This window comes from Centroberyx affinis, unplaced genomic scaffold, assembly GCF_046629955.1.
Source record: "Centroberyx affinis isolate AG114_WGS23_722 - 3 ecotype Tasmania unplaced genomic scaffold, CSIRO-AGI_Caff_v1 ptg002764l_1, whole genome shotgun sequence".
NCBI classification, from domain to species: Eukaryota; Metazoa; Chordata; class Actinopteri; order Beryciformes; family Berycidae; genus Centroberyx; species Centroberyx affinis.
In genome coordinates, this window is record NW_027280925.1 from 975135 (window position 1) to 998367 (window position 23233).

Below are 23233 nucleotides of genomic sequence, written 5' to 3' on the forward strand. Positions count from 1 at the left end.
TAGCCAAAAGAGAAGTGTGAGAAGGGAGAAAGAGGAAATCGAGCTGCGTGGATGTGATTTCTATGTGTATTAAAGTCAAAATTCAATCTTAATGCTCTTGGATTCTTCAGATGTGCTTGACTTGGGTTTGAAGCCTTCCACTTCAGAGAGCGTGCTTCGTGAAGCGTGACGCAACATTCAGACAAAAAGAAATCATCACGATCATGACAGCAGGGATGACGTCAATCTTTAATGGCTGATGGCCTGAAATGTCTTCATTTAACATTTTCATAAAAACTTCTCTTTTTGATCACCTTTTTTGGTTTCAAACAAACAAACCTCTGCAATTCACCGAAATACAGTTTCTCCTTACAGCGGCTAGAATACATAAATATCAACAGTACTGTATGCATTAGGAAAAGAAAAAAAAGAACACACACATGCCGTGAACATGCACAGAACACACAGGTACTCACACAGTAGATTGAAACAACAAAGGAATATCATTTTTCCATTGACAAGAGGAGGGATCATCATATTAATTTCCAGGATATTCTGTACCTTACTGTTGGCAAACACAAAAAGATCCTATAGCCTTCTTTCAAAGAGCATGTTTTTCTCTGGATTTCACAGTGAATTTATCTAGGTAAAACAGTATTCATATATCACATATAGGTTCCAATCATTCAAATACGAACACAAAAAGAAGCTTCTCAAAGATTACCAAATGAATATACAATTAAAACTTACAATAATACTTACATTGAATTATATGATGGGCATCTTCTGTGGACTTGTTAACATAATATCCATAAACACACACACACACACACCATGTAAATACTTGTTCTAATAAACTTGATGCCCCAGTTGGCTCGAAAATTGTGTCTGAAAAATCGCTCCAGAAATTGGGTTGATATGATGTGCATATTCTGATATTCATTACAAACACTGAATATATGATTCAATCAGTCCACTGATTGTAGACATTGGGCTAAACGTTTTGGGGAAGATATTGTTTCCTAGTTCAATTTCTGATTGTTACATCACTGTGAAATGTGACTTATCTTTGGACAGATCATAAAAGTACAGGAATCATTATTTCCGTTTGTAAGATGCTGTGAGAATGAGAATTTTGGCCTCAAAACGTCACAGAAATATTATTGTTCAGAGATATGTCATACAGCAAAAAAGTTATTGCAGGCCAAGAAAACACAAGATTACAAAACATTATTGTTTTTTTCCACTCCAATCATTACTATATAAATTCAAAATTTACAAAACCAGGTTGAATCACATTGGCTCCCTAAAAATAGACAAAAGAGAGAAATCGCTTAAAATGAATTATCGTTTCAGATACGGAGATACTCTTTGGAGTGACACCAAAAGAGACATGCAGCAAAAAAATAATGTCATACTTCATAAGAATTCAGATTGAGGACTACAAAGCAGTCAAAAATGGAATAATTCCACTAGCCTAGATAGCTCTCCAGTGTAAGAAAAAAATTGCCTTTGGTCTTTTGTTTCTCTATACTGTGCTGCTGTCCTCCTGCTACACAACGAAGGAGCAATTTCCTAATTATAGCAGGGCTCAGTTTGCCATGCATCGCAGTCTCTGGGGTCGCTCTACCTTCACCAGCGATGGCTTATTCCTGTCAGTGTCTCTGTGAGCTCGTCTTCTCTCCCAGCTCTATAACACATCTGATCACGTTAGATTGCAATGTGGAGGAAGAGTATTAGCTGAATCAGGTGTGTTGCTGCTACTATTACCGAGGGTCAACAACAATGGCTGCTCACTTGAACCAAAGCACGTCAGGTAAAACAAGACAAAGGAATAGTATGCTTGGCCTTAGTAATGCTTCATCAGGTAAAGACGCTTCAAGATAAACACACGACCAAACCAAATCCACACAGTATGTAGAAAAGACAAGAGCAAAACCGACGAGACTGCTTTGGTATAGCAGGTCGACTGTCCATTTTATAATGGCACAAATACGAAAAAAAAAAAAAAAAGTAGGAAAAGTTGAGGTTTTCAAACAAGTTCCTCACACACTTTAGCACAACATTAACCAATCAAACAGGACCATTTCAAACATTGTCTTGATTACAAAAATACCTTTTTGTATTTCTTTAAAATATCTAAAAATGTACAGCATCGTTTTTTTTTTTGTTGGGTTTTTTTTTTGCAAAGTCATGCTTCAACATGTATTTAATAATCATAATAACATTAATATGAATGATATACAGAATAGTAATAATTATAGTCATATAATAACATTATTTGGTAGCGCTTTGGTCACACTCCCGTACACAAGGCCTTCCAAAATGGCTGCATAAATTTGTCCCACTCTCCTCGGCGGGTTTGTCTTTGCACTTTGCATACACAGGAGGCAAAGCAAGACACCTGCTCACATCAGGCGAGTGGGAAACAAAGGGCTTTCGCACCTCCGCCACGCATGTCCAGTACCTTCCATGTAGGCGTCACAGGGAGTGTAGCCAAAGTGCCACCAGTAAATCTTGAGTATGTAACAGTATAAAAAGAGGGTGGAGTTGGAGGGAGGGCGGGGAGGAGGGGGGAAGGGGGGGGGGGGGGGCTCGATGTGTGATGGAGGCTGGGGTCTAGTATGTCCTGAGGCCCACGAGGCTGCTGCTGCCTGAGAGAGAGAGAGTGAGAGAGAGGACAAGAAAAAAGGGAGTGAGGTTGCCATGGTCACTGCACCCAAACCATGTACACTAATGAAAACACAGGGGGGGCGATGTGAAAGTGTTGTAAGACCACACACAAACACACACACACACACACACACACACACACACACACACACACACACACACACACACACACACACACACACACACACACACACAGGTATATACTGTAGACACACAGACCCAAATACATGATTTACACACAAAAAAAACAAACATGTTTTCTTATTTTCCTCACTCAATTTCTCGCACATGCCTCACTAGGCCGGCATGATGCCGAGACCACACACACACACACACACACACACACATTCAGTTTGATCCCACAAATATCTGATTCTGGCTTTGTTTTTGAAAGCCTTCTGCGCTGAGCGAAAGCTAAACCGTACACACGCGAAAGCCGACACAGTGTCAATACGGCTGTGTGCCTTTATGTTCTTTCCAGCAGATGTCTTTGGCAGTGTGATATTGTCTCTGAAAAAAAACTCAACTGGGGGTGTTCACAGCTTTTATTTTTTCCGCAAATCTACACTTTCAAATCAAACGCTGTGTCAGACGGGAGAGCCTCGCCAGCGCGGTGTGATTTACAGGTTTTGTGAAGCGCCGCTCGCCGAGAGCGTTTCACCCTGGACTCACCGACGGTCCGCTGCCCAGAGAGGCGCGGTCGGGTCAGTCCTCCTGGTTTCTAATTGGACACGAGAAGCAAATCAGCAACGCCCGTCACGGCCGGCCACGGCCACCATCACACATCAGGAACCTGAGGACACAGAGGAGAGGAGCTTCACTGAAGGGTAGAAACAGCATCCTAATTGGTGGAGGGTTAAGGAAAAGACAGCGTTAACAAGAATGTCAAGGACTGTTCAGTGTTATTTTCTGATTATTAGTAAATGTTTTTCATCCACAGTATAATGCATGAATAAGTGTTTGTTGTTTTTTTATGTTATTTTTTGTTCCATTGTGTATCAGAAGAGCCATTTGTGATTTTGAAATTATAGAGTTTTTCTTTTATCAAAAGTTCCTCACATATTCATGATCTTTGAATGTTACTTTATTTTTAACAAAATAAAGGGGATTTTTAAGAAAATAAAATGTCAAATCTTTAATATCTCTTAACTGCACTCCACCCACACAGAACCTTATAATCTCATGCATTGTTATGACAAAGAACCACTGCAACAAACATGACGTCAACTGAGTATAATATTAAATACTTATGTTGAACTTCCTCCTGACTAACCTATCTCCCATGATCCCTCTCTGCCGTGACACCCACGCACCCAGCAGACCAATGGGAAAGGTCAAGCCTCCCATCCCTCCCACCGCCCCCCCTCCCCCTCCCCCAGATGTGTCGCCCAAAATAGATATCATCTTGGAGGAGACCGTGGTAACTGGGGTTCAAGGGGGGGAAGAAACTCTTTGAAACAATAAACAATTAGCAAAGCAAACATGACCTTAAGAGAGAGAAGGAGAAAGAGAGAGAAAGAGAGAGAGAGAGAGACTGAGGCAGACAGACAAAGAAGGTTTTTGAGAAAGGGGGGAGAGGAGAGGAGTAGAGAGAGGGGGGGGGGGGGCTGCTGCTGCTGTAGCGTTGCCTGATCAGAGAACAGCGTGTTTTCTGAAGGTAACATGCCCGGGCACGGCTGGCCTAGCTAATGCCCTGTTGCGCGTTCAATCAAGGATGAGGGAATCGATGCATTATACAGCCGCTCGGCTAAGCTGACGCGACGCATACTTCCAGACCGCCCTATTTGTTCTGGCTGAGACACCAAGGTTAAAGATTGGGTTGATCATTGAACATGTCTTTGTGGATTAGGAAAAGGTTTAGTGATTTGCAGGCTTAATGTGTTACATCCAATAACTTGGCCCGGGCGCATAATGTGAGATAGGTAAACAAGTGCTGTTTGGGAATGTAGGGGGGTGGTGGTGGTGGTGGTGGTGGTGATGGGGGGGTGACTTGGTTTCTCATGAATGTGCGTACTGTTTATCTTTTAGCTAAGCATCATGTAACAATTGTTCCTGCCTGTGCTATCAGCAATCAGTGATCTTGTGCTGCAGATGAATGTCATGGTAGAGCTAGACTGCAACTGCGCTCTAGCACAGGAGAGAAGAGAGGAGAAGAGAAGAGAAGAGAAGAGAAGAGAAGAGAAGAGAAGAGAAGAGAAGAGAAGAGAAGAGAAGAGAAGAGAAGAGAAGAGAAGAGAAGAGAAGGAAAATGCTCAGTGGAATAAAAAAAAGCTCAAGCCTTTCTTTTAGCTCTATTTCTAGGAGGCCACAATTTTAATCACCGATTCCCAAAAACGACCACGCTTGTAGCTGTTCCAGTTGGAACAACACATGCTCGACATCTGACAGCACTTTGCTCCAGCTCCATCCAGAGTTCACGTTAAGACCTTTACCTGTGCAGCACGGCCATGAAAAAGAGGCCAGGCCAAAGCCCCTTTAATCCAAAGAAAAGCCTTTAGGCCCAGACTGTGTTTCTCACATACCAGCAATAGCTAGTGGAGCTGGGTGGTGATGAATGCAGCTGTTGACATGCATCTAGCTCCTGAAACCCAGCACAGGGACAAGGCCACAGTGTGGCAACATGGCTGTGTGTGTGTGTGTGGGTCTATGTGTGTGTGATGTGTCGGTAGGGGGTGAGAGAATAAAGTCCCACTTCCTTATTAGCGGGGGCCTCAGCTGGCCCTCCGCTCTGTAGTGGGAGTTAGTCCAAAGTTGCACAGGAACCACTGGTTTTGTCGGGCTATTGGCCAATAAGCTCCCCAGGGCAAGCAGCCAGACTACACACACACACGCACACATGCACGAACACATTCTCTCTCTCTCAAACTCACTGACATGCATGCATGATATGGCTACACACACACACACACACACACACATACACACACACACACACACTGCACTCCCCCACCATGTCTTGTCAGATGGAAAATCCGGATTACCTTTCCCTCCAGTTCACTAGGCATTAATGTCCACTATTAGGTTGTCTTTGTATCTAACCCTGTGCTGCAGCATGAATGTCAAGTAGAATTCAACTTCAGAAACATTCAGATGACTGAATAGCCCAAGCAAACCTCTAGGGGTCTTAGAATCACACAAAAAAACAAATCAGGCCTGGCCAGCGACCTGCAACCTGCTTGAACCTGCATGTACTGGTGTTTTGGAAGTTTTCAAAATGGCGCTCTGGCTGACAGGCAGGACGCCAGGTGATTAATAAAGCTCATTATCAGCCATGACTAAAGACCTCCACTGCACACTACCTCATTTCAGCTGTTCACACACACACACACACATACATTCAGTCTCCCACGGTTACACTTCCTAGGACAAGCTGAATACTCTGACCGTGAGTGGAGCCCGCCTGTCAAATGCCTAGACAACCACTGACCGACCACAAGCCTCTTAGGACTGCAGAGTTGTAAGCTTGTTTGAATTCCCATTGTGAAGAAACGCTGGCTCTGGACGGAGCGTTGCTTTAGTGTGACCAGACGCCTCCAGTATGAGTAACAATGACCAGCATTGCCTTTCTTGAATGTACTTGAACAATCAATAGCAGACAGATTGTACAATACAGGGCCAGCTTTTCTCAATCGCCTCGGTTCAAGTTTGCTCTTGTCGTCTTACAGTTAATATGACTTTGTTTGAAAGTGTGAGACCAGCAGTTTCACAAGCTGGCTTGCATGCCAGCTCGCCTTGCACAAGCAACACTCTAGCCTCAGTCCAGCTGAAAACATCAAGTACCTGCGCTTCTGACTAGATTGTATTCATTTAACATAAGCAGACTGCGAGGGCCAAAAACATGAGGGCGGGTACAGCTGAGATGTGTGTTGGCAAAGCTGCAAAATGTCCAGGACAAACAAAATAACAAGCTTAACTCAGCTATCTGTCTTCCAAACATCACTGGCAATATACTGCAGGAAATTTACTTTTTCTTTTTTTTTTACTATGGTCCAAAGCTTACAAGACAGATACAGTAGAGCATGAATAGCATTAGATTTTATGGTAATATGCTCAGTGGGGAGATACATTTTACTATGTGACTAAGCTCACTGGATAAATACCATTCTCTCTGTGTGTGTGTGTGTGTGTGTGTGTGTGTGTGTGTGTGTGTGTGTGCATCTGTGTGTGTGTTTGCAGGGTGGGAGGCCTTATGTTGGGGCATGTATGCTGCCTACTGCATAATTTGTGAATGTGTGTGTGTGCATATGCGTCGCAGTTGCCTATAATTATCACCGCTGCCGATACTGCGAGTGGAAGTCTCAGGCTCACCTCGCCTGTTCCACCGCTTCACCCTCCACTGCGAGCCGGATGTGGGGATGTTGTTGTTTCATCAAGGCGCTAATATCCACTGGGGCAGCACGACCGGCCAAATGACTTCCTCCCGGTTTGATAGGGGAGTAATTATTTCCTCTTAGCCCCTCCCTTCCTCCTTTAACCCCCCTTGGTAGAGAGAAACCCCCCCCCCCAAAAAAAAAAACACTCCAACATCGTATTTCTCATACAGTTTTGCTCTCTCTCATGATATTCTGAAAATAGTCAAGTGTGTGACGCGGGGTTCGAGGGGGTCGGTGCTGCAGGACTAGCACCAATCAACAGCTCGGTGGATGTTAGCCTCCATGCAACCCCTCCGCCACCCACCCGCTCCCTGAGGGGTCGGGGGAACATGTTTCTTCCTGTCCCGAGACGTCGGAGGGAGGGAATTGGTGACTGTGTGACTGGCGCCGACTGCACACACACACACACACAGGCAGACACACAGTAAGCAAACACACACAGGCAGACTAGAAGGGGATTTGCCATGCTTTGCGGTTTTGTTTTTCTGCTAGCACAACAGTGTTTGGTTTGTGTGAAGCGGGGAGCGAGGCACATGTGCTGCGCGGCTCATGCGTGGTTCTCGTCCGTATCCAAAGGACTTCTTCCAAGAAAACTGCTTTGTTTCCCCGTCCACAGCAATAGTCATAACTATTTATTCAGACAGGAAAGCTAAACTAATAGTAATTCAGCTGTAATTTATTTTAAATAAAGCCCCGTCCCAAGCTTTTTTTTGGGGGGGGGTTTTAATAAAGTTTCATAAAAATATCCCTTCCGGCAGGCCACGGTGCATATTGTGCATTTACGACCTTTTGGCGCATCGCGTCCTCCGTCTCCCTCGGTCCCGTCTTCCCTGTTATTCTCCACTGTATACTTTGTCATGATGCAGAAATGCCAAAAAGGTTTTCAAATTAAAAAAAGTATTTCATCCTGCCAGGCCATGACAAGATGACAAACATCCCATAATATCTGGTCTACGGTACCAACAATATTATAAGGCGATATTAAATCTTTATTATGGCGGTGTTAGACCTTTGCACAGTGATATAAACTTTCCCATCACATATAAGTACGATAAATATCAGGCATCCTTCCAACAGGCAGACATGCGTAACTAATCACTCTGCTCCAGCACTAAGGCTACACAGTTAATTGTGTATAATCTTAAATCACACTTTAGTTTCCTCATTAATAATCATATAATACTTCCATGTCGGCAATATTTAAACATTTAATTTCATTTAGGATGACCAGATGATGAAGATGTTGATATAAGAAGCAAATAAAATAATTCTGTTTCCCAAATCATGGAGACTAATAACCATGATTAATAACTGTGATCACAATATCTTGCAAAGTAATTGATATTAGCATTTCAGCCATATTCGTTCAGCCTCGCCAGGGGCTGATTTATTAAAATATCGGGCCCCGGCGCTCGTTGCATATTCTGTTTGACTTGCTGCCTTTGATGCCAGAGATCAAGCATGGCATCAATGGGAGAAGTCGACCGGCTGCACCCTGCGACCCGAGCGGGGGGAAAATAACGGAGTTCCCCTTTAAACCGCAGCTTTTATCTCTCGTGACGATGTGGGCGGAGCCGGCGTGGAGTTAATGACGCGGCGGGTTAATCACTCCCTCCGATCAGGTCCAACAGGCTAATTTGTCTGTTTCATGTTACCGAGTTCTTGAAGTCGGCGAACAGAAACGTGACTAATTAGCCGGTTACTTCGGCAGCGGTGTGGAGGGTTTTCATGTGAGCTCCGAGGGCAAAAACACGAGCGGTGGGCATCGGCTGCTCCGTTAACGCTCCGGACACGTGACTCTTCTGACACTGTGTGTGCTATTTCTCACAAATGTTTAGGAACATCTCTGCGCCTGTTTACGCCAAGTGTCATAACATTTACTAAAGTATTTTCACCGCACGGTACAATGTATACCTCTTTGTCATAGCAGGGTGCGTGTGTGTGTGCATGTGTGTGTGTGTGTGTGTGTGTGTGTGTGTGTGTTGTTACTCACACATACTTCAGCAGAACTGCCTGGACTTCCATCCCTGAGGAGTTCCATCTGCAGGTGGGAGCCAACGAATCTAAACACACACACACACACACACGCACACACACACACACACACGCACACACACATGCACATACACGCACACACACACACACACAAATGGCATGAATACATACAATTCATAGCACAAATAAAATCATCTTTAAGTTTATCAGATAATTTCTTTGTCACTCTAATATAATTTGCAGTTTATTGACTAATTCAGTTGGACTCAGATTTCTCTGCTCATGGGAGTCACTTTTCATTTTCATTCTGTAACATGACAAACCACTGAGGTTTAACTCATATACTATGAATTACACTATCAACTTTTTATTTGATTGGGCCAGTTCATATTTTTACCATGCTGCAACTGCCGCAGCAATGATCAGCCTTAGTGAGACTCTCTGCTCCTCTGTACCTGCACGCTATCAAACTTCATCACAGTGTAGAGAAAATATTTTCTACAAATAGCATCTGTTCTTTATGGAACAGTATCTACTTAATAGAAGGAAGTAAAAGTTGTCTTATTGGGAACATTTATCTACAAATGTTCACACCTTAGCTGTGAATTTCCACACAATGTAACTCCTACAATCCTGTTCTTGTATTCTAATGAAATTCATGTGATGTCACACATTCTTCATCTATTAGTTTGCATGGGCTGCTGTGATACAGTTGTGCATGGTGATATATATCAATAAATAATTGTATGATCATAAGACAACAGATATTCCGGCATTTTATAATAAATCACATTGTGGTATAAGCACTGCTGTTATGTTTTCTAATGGTTCAGTTGCTAACGTTAACTAGCAAGTCAATAACTGTATTCTCCATAGAAGAGATGAAGGCAGCTGATCAACTAGGGAGCTGGAGCTGAGATCATATTCACATAAACTGATATTTATGGATCTATAAGGCACCGTAGGACTACACAGAATCTGTATTTGTTTATTTTTTTTATATCTCATGTCAGCTTCTGCTCCAGTCAGTAACCTGTCATTCAGAAGAGACTGAGGGACGCTAACATCACCCTTAACCCTCCACTGAAATCACAAAGCCACATTCTCTTTATGCATGTCAGTGTGTGTGTGTGTGTGTGTGTTTGCTTGTGTGTGCTCACATACCCAACCATGAGAAAATGCCAGCTAGGCAGATTCAGCCTGAGCTTATTTCGAATTCTGACATCACCAGAGATTCAGCTTCAGTGTCTTTGCTAGCGGCCCTTACACTTAAATAACCTTACTGAGCATCTGTATTATATATGGAAATATGTACAGCAGCCACTGAAGTCCCTCTAATATCAAAGATGAAAATCATGAGACAACTCTATGAAAAGACCCAAAGAGTGAAGCCAGATACTGCAATCCTTTGAGCTTAAAATACAGCAAAGTACTGAGAATCTGTGACCGAAGATCAATGCAAGCTTGAAAAATAATCAACAAAAAAAAAACATTCAGAGATTGGACAGCTGATATTGAGATCTCTTCAGGGCCAGCCAGCACCAAACAAGCTTCATGAGAAGAATTTCAAGAGATCGATAATGAACTCCTATGTGAACTCGCAGTAGAGCCGCGCAGATTAGAAGACCTAGATAATTGGGTCATGGTTGGGAAAAAAAAAAAAAAAAAAAAAAACTAACCCAAGCATTTAATTAATGAAATAGGTGACGGTCAGATGAGTGATGCAAACCTTTCAGACAGCTGAAGGTTTCAATCAGGCATCAAACAGTCTGGATAATGCCACTAATTGGGATACAGAAAGCAAATTCACAGTTCGACTAGACATGAGTTTGTTTTTGATGCTTTAAACTGCACTCTCATATCTTCACTTTCTTCAACTTCATATTTTTCTGGGCCTCGACTGTTTGAATGGACCCAGGTTCAGTATGATGTATGCTGACATTGACTGGGCAGCGTAAAGGAATTTGTAATGATTTAGTATAACTTATAGATTCCTTGGGGAGTGTGACTGTCAACTAGGCCTCTTCGCTCTGTAGCTGATAAATATTCTTCAAAACAACACAGTTCCCAAAAGACTTTTCAAAACCTGCTAATGATCAGATTTATTCTTATACTTTTCCAGACCTGTGCACTTAAACTCAAAACAATACATATTCAAGCAGCAGGACTGGAATACGATTTTAGAAAACATTCATTGTGACATTTCAGAAACTAGCATGATAGTCTAAGGGCATATTGCCTTTTAATGCTGATTGCTTATGATTGCAGCCAATCACTAGCCATGGAAAACTGCAAATGGATGAGACTGGGTGGTCTGTGCTCTGAGGTGCACTGCAAAAAATCTCCATCTTAACAAGTCATTTAGTCTATTATTGAGTCCTAAAATCTGAATTTTCTTAAAATAAGTGAAAAAAATATGCCAGTAAGGTGTTTTGTTTCCAAAGCAAATCAACTTCAAGAATTTTATAGAATCAAGTGTCTTATTCTGACGTGAAGTGAAGCTGTGTTGAAAAGTTATCTCACCTCATTGGCAGAATTTTTGAAGAGTGAAGATTTGAAGGCTGAATATGAGACTAAAAGACTCGTTAAGATGGACGTTTTTTGCAGGATGGAGCGGAGAGTGATTTTCGGAGGCCGGCGGCGGCGGTTTTTGGTGCGGAGGAGGTTGGGGGGCAGTGGGTGGGGTGGGGGTGGGGGGGGGTCTGCGGGTTACCTGAGCGTGGAGCGAGGAGGGGTAGGTGAAAGCGGGTGGGAGGGCTGGCGACAGCTCCGCCGGGTACAGCGGGTATGACGCCCACACGTCTGGGCTGCTGGGATAGAGAGCAGGCACTGTGAGCTCATCTGTGGAAAGAAGAAGAGGAGGAGTGGGGTGAGGAGAGTGGCCAGTGGACGGGTGGGTGGGTGGCTAGAGAGACAGGGTGGAGGTGGTGGTGGAGGTGGAGGTGCACTATGGGTGAGTACCAGTTATCTGAAGTAGTTTCCTCTTGTTCCATTTAAAAAATAAGTCTTAAGTTCTTAATTCAGTTGAAAACGCGAGGAAACCATCTCAGATATAGTGATTTACCCCTTGAGTCAAGTATAGAGTGATTGTAAAAAACAAAAAGACCTAGAGCAAAGTGCATGAGTGAAGAGAGAGTGGTGGTAATAGTGAGGTGCGGAGTGGCACAGAGTGGGTGAACACTGATACACAGCAACTGAACTGAGTTTGGGGTCAAAAGGAAACTTAAAAGTTCAAATGCAGAATTAGAAAAAAATCAGCTATAAGCATCTCACTGGAGAACCATCAGATTTAAGGAGCGTTTTCCCTGCGCTCTCCGTGTCTCCTGGTAACTGTTTATCAAAGCACCATCAGAAAAATGGCTGATTTAAACAACTCTTATCAGGAAATGACAGCAATTTCTCTGCTGGTTATTACGTCATGGTTTCATTAATCGTTTCCTTCCATTTTCCACTGGGACCCAACTACACACGCCCTTTCTCTGGCAAAAAGATCCCAGATAAGAGCAGTTTGGTCATTCAGGAAGAATGTACAACCACAGCTGGCCTATGTTCAACGATCAGCGTCTGCTTCTCGCGGAATACTTAACCCCTTGGCAAAATATTTAACTAAATGGAAAAGAAAGTGCAGGGCTACATCGGCAAATTCCACACACGCTTAGAACTCAAAGGTTCGGCTCCAAATAATTACAGCCACCGCTAATGGTGAGCGTGTTCTGTTTATGAAACATTAATCTACCAGGGGGAAAGTGTCGCTAGGGGAGAAAGCTCTCGAAATCAAGTTAACCTATGATGGCGAAAGCACATTAAAACTAAACAGTGCTTGATTTCAAAGTAAACTTTTTGCATGGGTGTTTGGACAAGAGTCATTTTAGATGGTCGATTCCTGAGAGGAATAGCACTAACATTGTTCCACAAAACTACACCATGTCACTGAGGGAAAAGTGTCGTATACCGTGACAAAAAAAACGCCAATGTACACTACCAGTCAAAAGTTTGGACACACCTGATTGAATGTTTTTCATTCTCTTAAAGCCATTTTGATCTAAAGGCTTATGCTTAAATGCTTGAAATGTGTTTCTTAGACAAATATAAATAGTGAAGTCGATGCCTGTGTATGACTTTCTTTCCAAAGCCTTTGCCTTTCCATCAAGGCAAAGGGCGGCTACTTTAAAGAATCTAAAATATAAGATAGTTTTGATTTGTTTAACACTATTTTGGTCACTGCATAATTCCATTTGTGTTATTTCATAGTTTTGATGTCTTTACTCTTAATCTAAAATGTGGAAAATAGCAAAAATAAAGACAAATGTGATGTGTCCAAACTTTTGACAGGTAGTGTACTTTTCAGGGATTAGCAGACACCAGTACCCATCTCGTCATTTTTCATTCGTAGTCACAGCTGAAACACAAACACTCCTCTACCAAAGAACTACAGTAAACAGAAGACAACTGTCCCGTCACGTCAAACGAGGGCGGTTCATGGCGAAAAGACTCTGAAGCAGCAGCGGAGACGGACAAAAAGCACGACAAGCTCACGGACAGACGGATCGGAAGGAGCACTCACATGGGTCTCTGCTGATGAACTGTGGGCCGGGGCTCTGCTGGGAGGGAGGGGGGTTGGGAGTGCCAACCAGCTTGTTCTTGGCCATCTTGGTGTTGGCCTTGGCGAACTCCAGCCGCAGGGTCTGGGGGATCTCCGGATCAAATCGGACCCCCTGAGATCAAATGGGAAGATGTGGGGACGGGTCAGCAAAAAATGCTTTCATGTCAAGCGGTTCTCTGTGGTCTGTGGAATACTTGGATCATCTCATCAAAAAAGCTCAAACATCATATAACTCTGTCAGTGTATTGATGTAGTAATTGATATTTTGGTTCTGAGATGTGATGAAGTGAAACTGGGTGAGGAATGGTGAAAGCAGATATAGAACTGTTTAAAGGGTAAGCGCCAGATAATTTTATTTTTAAATGTGGTGATAGAAAGGTGCTCTGTTATATACTGCATCATCATAAACAAAAAAACAGGACATGCAATCAGTTTTGAAAAATTGTGCAGACATTTTAGGAGCCCCGCCCACCTGAATACACAATTTTAACATTCATAGTTCGCTACAAAAAATCATAAATACATTTTGTTTGCAGATACTTTATGTATTATGAGACTGTATGTATTCGGTTCATATATTCTAAAAATTGTAGCATGTTTCAGATGTTTTATATGCAAATCAAAGTTGGAAAAGCATTCGCTCAAATGTTGCTATGCGCAACAACAAATTTGTTTACATCTGTCCCGGCACAAATATGATGATTGCAGACAAGATGTTTTCTTCTTCCCAACAACTTTCTTTATTTTCTCTTGTTTTCCTGAAACGTTGTCAGGACGTTTTGTTTTGAGTGAGATTAGGTTTCACCACATGATGACTCTTAATGACGGCACAGATTATATCAGTAATGCAACTGTACTTCACACTCCCTGACAAAATGAGCCTTATTGTCACCACTGGAGTGTTATCCATGACATAATAAATTGATATGCTTGCTGTCTTGTGACTTGAACTGTTGGCAGAGAGCGGATTCATTTAGACCACATTAAATTAGTTGTCATGCACTTCTTCCACTACATAGCTTGCATTTTATTTAGATTTCTGATGCGACCTGGGTGATATCCGGCGGTAGTTACACTGCATATTTTTCATCATATTCTGATCAGCAGTATTTCACAACAGAATTTATTGCAGGAATCTTCGTGGTGGGAGGTCATTTTCCGTTGCTTTCACTTTAAAGCGTGCTCCAAATGGCTCAGTGCGGATTAGGGTGTCATTCTGGCTCGGCGCATGTGATGATGGGTGACACCCGCAATTGAGAAACAGAACATGGTGACACAAACCTGGCTGACGCATGGTGTCATTCACACCACTGGCAGACAAGCCACAAGGCCCTCTGCTGTAGCTGTAATTTAATATCATGACATCAAATCCCCCAATCGCCATGACATACGTGACGTGCCGCTCAGAGTGAGCCAAACGTCCCGACGAATTCTTGGGATTGCACTGTTAAAAGCATCCTGACATACCAGCGCTCACGAAAACTCAGGGTTCCTTTTCACTTCTACAGTGTAATCTACATCAAAAACCTCCGCTCACGCACTGGAGCAAAATATTTTTCTTCTCAATTACTTTCGCCCCAGGACAGAGTCGAATAATATGGAATGTGACATAAACAAAGGTCTTCTTCATCGAAAAACAAAGCCGCTATTTGTTTGCCTGGTTTGGAACCAACAAGGCCGAGCGGGATTTCGCCAGCGACTATAATCCCTCTCTCATCAGCCTCATTTGAGAGTCTTTCTCGTCTTGTGGAAAAAAACACAACGCGCAGGTTGGATCGATGGAAGAAAAAAAGGCGGTCAAGAGAAAAGTTTTGCGGCGCAGCAAGTGAGCGAGAAGCTGCGAGGAGGAGGAGGAGGAGGAGGTTCAGGGTTCTCGGAGCGTCCCTGCAGGCTGGAGGAGAGCTGAGCTGAAACGGGCGAGGGATGACTCTTCTCATGAAGGGGAGGGAATTAACTAGGATTGCCTTGGCTCAGCGCGCTCACAGCCTCTGCCAGTGGAAGCTGCAGAGGTATAATAAGGTACACGGCTATAATGAGGCCTGAGCACTTCTCGGTTTGAACTGCGGCCGAGGGGTTTGCAGAGGAATTGAATCTCCACCTTGACATGTTTACGTGTCTTTTTCAACTTACCAAATTCGGCCCCCCTGCGCCTCTACGTGTGTTGCCTCGGCGATGATTGTAATTGCCGTAATGGGATTTTTATGCAGCTGTGTCATGTGAATCAAGCTTTCGATGTCCTTCGAGAGGCTATATCTGGTCAAGAGTTTGGAGGAAATACAATGCTACGAGGGAGTAAATCCCCTCCTTCCCTCGGTCTCTCTTTCTTTCCCATGTTTCAATATGCAGATAGATGTTTGCAAAAATCTGGCTTATCTCCATATGACCCCCGGGACATAGCCTTCCCCGAAAAACAAGAGCACTGTTCAATTCTCAGCCCCACTGAGCGATTCTACGGAAACACTCCGACTATTGTTCACTCATAATAAGATGATAATTTTTATCCCTTCCTCAACTCTCTCCTCTCTCCTCTCTCCTTTGATGCGCGCCAATATCTCAACATCTGAAAGTTGACAGATGCTGCTGGAGTTGTCACAGTCCCACTTAGGAGGATGATAAAACTGATCTATTTCTGTGGCGAAGAGATCAACAAAAATTTAAGGAGCAATAAAAGGGTGGAATACATCTCCACACATCAAACGAAACCAGAAAAAACAATGGGAAAATAAATCTGTGTGAGAGCTAATGTTCATTACTCTCTATCTATACTTTTTGTTTCAAGAGGCTGACTAAAATCCTGCAAGGATGAGCGCTGTTTTACATCTGAGTCTGTCTCATCAAGGCTTTCCACCCAGGAGCTCGGAAGCCACATTCTGAAATAAGCAAGATTAAAATTAAACCCTAGATCAATGTCTTCTATTTATATGTGGAAGAAGTGCTAATTTTCCTGATTGACCTTGCGAGATCCGCGCCGAAGCTTATGCTTAAAGAAGAGGCTTTATTTACTCCGAGATGCTCGCTGTAGCTTTCAGAGACATTTTAGCGCACCTTTTGTTTCGTCTGCTTATTCCACCTTTCGCATTACGATAAAATATTAAGGAGCAGCTTGGATTTTGACACACGATTCCCCGATATCAAATGCATTTCCACAGCGGGCGGCGAAGATGCGATTCCGAGTCATCACAGAGAGAGATAGCAGCGCTGAGCCGGCTGTGGAGAGCAGCGTGAGGAGGGCATGACACTTACGTTCAAGGCATTCTTAGCAGCCTCCGCCTCTGATCGACTGTCAAAGCTGACAAACCCCACTGGCTGGGGAGACAAGAAGACAGAACAAAAGAAAGAAACATGGTTTAAGGCAGAAATCTGAGTCGGCACTTCTGTCTGAGTGACATAGACATGTTTTTTTTTTTATTATTATTACCCCCTCCCTCCCTCCCTCCTCCTCCCCTCCTTCTCTCTCTCTCTCCCTGTTTATGAAACCGTGGCGACAGAAAGAGGGGTAGGGAGTGAGAAAGAGGAGCAGGAGAGAGAGAGAGAGAGAGAGAGAGAGGGAGAGGGAGATGGAGGGAGGGAGACGGAGAGAGGGAGAAGGGGAGGCTGGGAGCTTACGTTGTGAAGTCCAGGGAGAGTTCATCATTCAGGGGGATTGTGCATAGCTCCCCTATGCCCAAATACGGGCAACGGGGCAGTGAGAGCGAGAGTGAGAGAGAGAGAGAGAGAGAGAGAGAGAGAGAGAGAGAGGCTAAGGAGAAGAGACAGAGGGAAAGAAGACAAATAAGGGGGGGGGGGGGCTTGAGAAAGAGAGAGAGAGAAAAAGAGTTGCGAGGTTGAAGGTGAGAATGAAGATGGGAGAATGTGAGACGGGGGGGAAGGAAGCGAGGCAGAAAGAGAGAGTGAGAGAGAGAGAGAGAGAGAGAGAGAGAGAGAGAGAGAGGGAGTTTTCTCTCCGAACAGACAGGGCCTGTCAGCGGCGGAGCATGCACACTTGCTCTACATCTCTCTCACCAGCACATCGGCGCTCGTTTTACATTCTGGTGACATCACTCTCAGCCCGGCGCTCGCGGTAGTAAAGGAGAGCGAAAAACAAAAACAAAACGCGAGGATACAGGTTTGGAATTGTCAGTTCTCTAACCGCCTTTGCAGCTGGGAACAAAGGAAACACATTTTCGCAGACTCCCCAGTCCCCAAAAAAACAGAAGAAGGGGTGGGAGGATGAAGAGGGAAAGAAAGGGAAGAGGAGGAAAAAAGAGTTCTCTAAACATGTTGTGCTCTCATGGGGTTGCGCTGCAGTGTGCGATCTGGAAAGCTTTCTAGGGTTATGGGAATTTTGAACAAGGCTAAGAGCAGAAGGAGTAAAAAAAAAAAAAAAAAAGAAAAGAAAAAGGGAAAAAAAAAAGAAAGACAGACTGAGTGAAGACGTCAGGAGGAAGAAGCGTAGCAGGAATATAAATAGAAAGGGCCCGAGATCTGGCTCTTGCTATATATGGAGATGGCTGCGTGTTCTCCGGCTGGAATGAAGAGGGAGATCGATTGATTTACGTTACCATTGTCATTGCCATCAGTCAGGAGGCGTTCACAAGAGCAAGGGAGCATGGGAGAGCCACTCAAAACAAACAGACCGCGAGGAATGCTGTACAGTACTTTGTGAGAACTGTACATAAGCGTCAGATGGTATTTGACATGTGGAAGATGGCAATGATCAAACTTTGGGAGTGGGAGTGTGTGTGTGTGTGTGGGGGGGGGGGGGGTGCAAAGAGAGAGCAAAGTGCATGGAGAATGCTGACTGACTCACTTATTCATTAACATGTAAACATTCGAAAACAAAAGCCCATGTGTGAAGATTAAGAAACTAGAATATCTCTAGAGAAGGTTGAGTTAGGACGATGTAGCCTGAGGATCATTAACAAAAACACGGAACAATAAAGCTGTATTCTTCTTCAGCAGTTAAGGTAGAATATACCCTACTATATAACACAAATGGAATTATGCAGTGACCAAAAAAGTGTTAAACAAATCAAAACTATCTTATATCTCAGATTCTTTAAAGTAGTCACCCTTTGCCTGCAAAGGCTTTGGAAATAAATTCATACACAGGCATCAACCTCACAATTTATATTTGTCTAAGAAACACATTTCAAGCATTTAAGCATAAGCCTTTAGATCAAAATGGCTTTAAGAGAATGAAAAATATAGTACATTCAATCAGGTGCGTCCAAACTTTGGACTGGTAGTGTAAAACAAACCAAACTGGACTTAAGCTTAATAAAAATATAAAAAAAGTGCATGTATGCGCCTTCTGACATGTGTGGTACAGTCTAGGTACATAAAGAAACTATCCAGTCTAAGTACATATAAAGAAACTATCCAATATGTCATGTATATTGTCGGCAAATCCTCACAGTGTGCACTTGGATAATTTCTTTATATGGACTATTTTGTATTCCTGCGACTGAACCAGCGCCTGATTATAAGTGTCTGTGCACAGGCGTCTTGACTGCTCTTCAGTGATACAGTCTAGTTACATCTTGAGTGCTTTTAATTGCAAGTAACTACAAGGAAATCACAGAAAACTGGGGAAATCCCAAAATGGGCAATTCAGACATCTACATTTCAGATATACTAGTTTCCGGAGTAATTTTGCTAAGGGAAAAAATAGCAATCCTTTGTACCTACTTTCAAACGTCTTATACCTCTAATTCGCCCTAAGCCCTTTTAATGAGCATGTCATCTCTTTATAGGAGACATTGTAATGTGGTAATACGTACACCGACATGAAGCTAAATTGCTTAAGTCTGGATGTGGACACCTGCCAGCTGAGCTCATTTTCAGTCCTGCGCCCCTGGAGGCAAAACTCAACCGTCGGTGCTGCTCCTGTCAAAACGTTCGCTTTGACACCTCAAAATTCTTTTCCATCTCCCTTCCCATCCCTTACACATCCCACTAGAGTTGACTGTCTGTGACTACAAGCATACTATACCACTGCCAAAGGCAAGTCGGTGCAACGCTTTATCCCTTCCTCCTCCTCCCTGCCCCCCGAAAAACTTTTTTTCTATTCCACTCATTTCCTGACAAAGGGTGCTAATTCTTGAGCTCGGGTGTACGAGGAGGAGACTGTCATCCTTCATACTCAACCACCCTGGACGCACCGAGAGGGGGAAAAACAAGAAGGAAAAAAGGAGAGAAAAAAATTAAAGGTGTTGATGAGCGGGGCAGTTGCGTAACGCAAACAGTTACAGCACGGTGAGGGACTGAGTGACGGCTTCATTCATTCGTTTCGCTCTAGAGAAACATGGCACTCTTCAGCATACCTGTTTGGAAGTGAGTTTTATCAAGGAGCCTTCGTAGCCCTGAAACAGAAAGCAGAACGAAAAATGTCACAACAATGAAAAAGGCACTGCAAACAGAAACAAAAGCTTTCATTTCATCTACAGATATATGATATTTAGGGGTATTAGTGAACAGATCATTGGGTAACTCAATAGGTCATGCCAAAATATCGCAGAGTAACATTTGGTGATTCATAACACTGCATTTCGAGGTAAAAGTTGCATGTTTTTGCGGTGCAGGTTCACAACCGACTAAGCCAGGTTGTGTCATGGCTCATGGTCTCTTATGAAAACCATATGGAGCAGGCTGCGGTGCCTTACCTGATTAGTCAAGATTTACTGCTTTCAACACTCATGATATAAACCATTTACTCAAAGCACATACCATGGGCATTATCTAAGTGAGGGATTAGATGCATAGCAATTGTCCCATTATTCACTTTAACTGTGCCATTAAAGCACATTATTCCAGGGCGAGAGTCCAAAAAGCTTGGAACATCTAGACGCTCTCTCCTGAACGTTAACTCCACTCAGTATCGCCACTTTGTGCCGTGGTTGTGGGTCAAACTGAACCCTGTTCTCTGTGTTTCTACGGTGAAGCAGATAGCGTTGTTTTTGTATCACAGGCACCCAGTCATTTTCCATTAGACTCCCCGTAAGCTTCCTCCGGATCAAGACTTGATTGAACTTCAGCTTTAGGAACACAGACACTCGAACCTCAGGAGATTTTTCCATTGCCGTTTATTTCATCACCATTAATGGAGGGAACCAATGAGTAGGTGGAAAGAAAAGCCGCTAAGAATAGCCGCACGCCATCCATTTAATACATACAAACATACCTTAAATGGTCTGAACAGGAGATAGAGCTCCCGCGGCTTAATATCCAGTGGTAGCCCGCTGACGAATAGCGTTCGGACCTGGGGAGGAGACAGGAGAGAGATCATGTATTTTTCATTAACCTCCACTAGTTATAAATAGCTACCTTGCGTACCTGACAGTAACAGATGAGGTGGCGAAGGAGGACGCCAAAGGAAGGGACACTGAACACGACCTGATCGAGTTTAATAGTTTTAGGCCAAAAGGTAGGCTTTTGAAATGCGGTATGCTGATAGGGATGTCTTTAAGCTCGGCAAACACACAAACACACACACACACACACCCTATCATCCTTTCTACAGTAAGCGTATTGTGTTCTTCTGTGTAATCTACAGCCTACTGAGTTTTATGGCGTTCCTCCCCCACAGCTCTACCCTCTGTTTTACATTTGAACTTTTCAACTTGGCAGGACTTAAGTGAGTTAGGGGAATTACAATTTATATGTAAGCTTAAAGAGACCGAAGGAATTTAATTGTTGCGGTCCCTATTGAGTCCGAGTATGTGGAAAACCACTGGAGGAATAATATGAGAATGACTCCAGAAGTGCTCGCTGGCGAGGAAGTCGCTGTTATTGCTGTGTGCTGATAGAGAGGAGAAGGAATCTGAACAGAGTGATCGCTCCAGGTGCATTGCAGGTAATGCTGGGTGGAAATGTTAAACAATAACTCCTTTTGGTATGGAATATTTTCACTTTTTAGTATGCAAATCTCCACATGAGGTCGTGACCAAATGATGTTCTAGCTTTTTTTGTCTCTCGATTTACTTATATTTTGAGAACCTGGTCTAAAAGTCATCCTTCTAACACAAATACAGTACAAAATACCACAATGGCGACTATGAGAGATGGAAAAAATGGGAGATGGAGAAAAAAAAACGGAGACTAAAAGATACCCAGAGTAGCCGATATCAGTGGGTGAATGATCCTCAACTCATCTAGAGGTAGAGGGATGAAAGGGAAAATGTTCCACCAACATGAAATATCACTTTAACAACTATGTAAGGCTTAGCAGTGCTACAAGATATCAACAAGCTGAGAAGTCCTGCCATGTCTAATGAATGCAGATCTGGTTACATTCTGAATGTTGGAGTGTGATGGAACAGGATAATTCAGTGTGTTACATGTGGTATCAGGTGGGTCTCTTTATAATGTCAGGTCAATGCAGCTAAAGGTTGTCAACACAGACATTTCCCAGACTAGCAAGACTCTATTAACACAATAATAGCTTTAGTTTAGGCCTTTTTTACCTTTCTTATGCTGTATAAAACATTAAAAACACTGACAAATTTCTAGAATCTCACATTTCACAACCAGTTTTTGCAAAATCTCAAATCCCTCACTTTTCTCATTAAATTGTTATACATGTCACACACATCAATGAAATCAAAGTGGCCTGACTCTTTTATGCAGCTGTATTATCCAAGCAGGCATTCATCAAGCTTCCAACCTGGAATCATTACATAAACAAAATTGGTCTGGTACAGGAAAATAATTGCTTTAGTTACAAGAGACATTAGACATTAAGGTGACACAGATTTACCTACCGTGGTTAACCTGGTCAGTGTATGGTAAGGTTAAAGCCCCCACTTCCAACAACACCACCCCACACCAATGCATTTGGAATTATTATTTAATTATTCATTTAATAATTTGATTCTATTTGAAGCTCAATTCAGAACAGAGCCATACAGTAGGTTTGCAAATACACACAGTAGATTTAAAGCTCCCAGATTCATCAGATTGACTTTGATAGTGGATTCACAGCTCAAGGCACAAAGGAACTGCTGAACCAACACTACGCCTCATTCCCACAAAGTAACCTGATACACGCCACGGGTGCCAAAGGGAGACCAACACACAAACAAAGGAGCTTAGCAACTGGGGAGCTAGAGCTGGCAAGCACCAAACCACCCAACCAGCCAGAAATTACCTTGGTGACTTTCTCACCTTAACTCTTATCTTATCTTATCTTATCTTATCTTGCCTTATCTTATCTGAGCCAGGCTGCACCCTGGGGAGCTGTCACTGGGCTCTGTCACTGGCAGGCTGGTTTAAATAAACTCTATTGTGGGTCTCCTTATACGGCGTATACATGGGAACAAAGACGAAAAGAAAAAGACGGTATCAGACAATGGCAAGGGCAATCTGGCAGCTATTGAGGCTGAGAAAACTAATATATGTGTATCGGTAAAAAGTGCTGTAAAAAATACTAGTACTGGTGGTGAAACTGAAAATCTGCTCTGGTACCAAAGCGGATGGTTTGAAATTTGAAATCTAGCCAATATGCAAGTAAATCTTCTTAAAGCTGCACTACACAACTTTGCATGTTGGGGGCTCCAAATGGCAAATGCTTGAAAAACTTGAGCTTCAATGCCCAGAAATCATGTAACGTGACGTCGGTAAGCTGCACACA

The 23233-nt window shown here is 43.1% G+C and overlaps 1 protein-coding gene across 1 annotated transcript in view; it reads right to left on the minus strand.

The window, feature by feature from the left end:
- Positions 1-218: 218 nt before the first annotated feature.
- The window catches only part of LOC139657833 (RNA-binding protein with multiple splicing-like), a 33781-nt gene continuing 10766 nt past the window's right edge, over positions 219-23233 (minus strand). The window contains exons 2-9 of the mRNA XM_071535768.1: positions 20786-20863; positions 19929-19967; positions 16867-16929; positions 13585-13735; positions 11734-11861; positions 9019-9088; positions 3325-3445; positions 219-2633 (exon numbers count right to left, since the gene is read on the minus strand). Coding sequence (XP_071391869.1) covers positions 9026-9088; positions 11734-11861; positions 13585-13735; positions 16867-16929; positions 19929-19967; positions 20786-20863 — 522 coding nt within the window. The 3' untranslated portion in view covers positions 219-2633; positions 3325-3445; positions 9019-9025. The remainder of the gene's footprint in view (positions 2634-3324; positions 3446-9018; positions 9089-11733; positions 11862-13584; positions 13736-16866; positions 16930-19928; positions 19968-20785; positions 20864-23233) is intronic.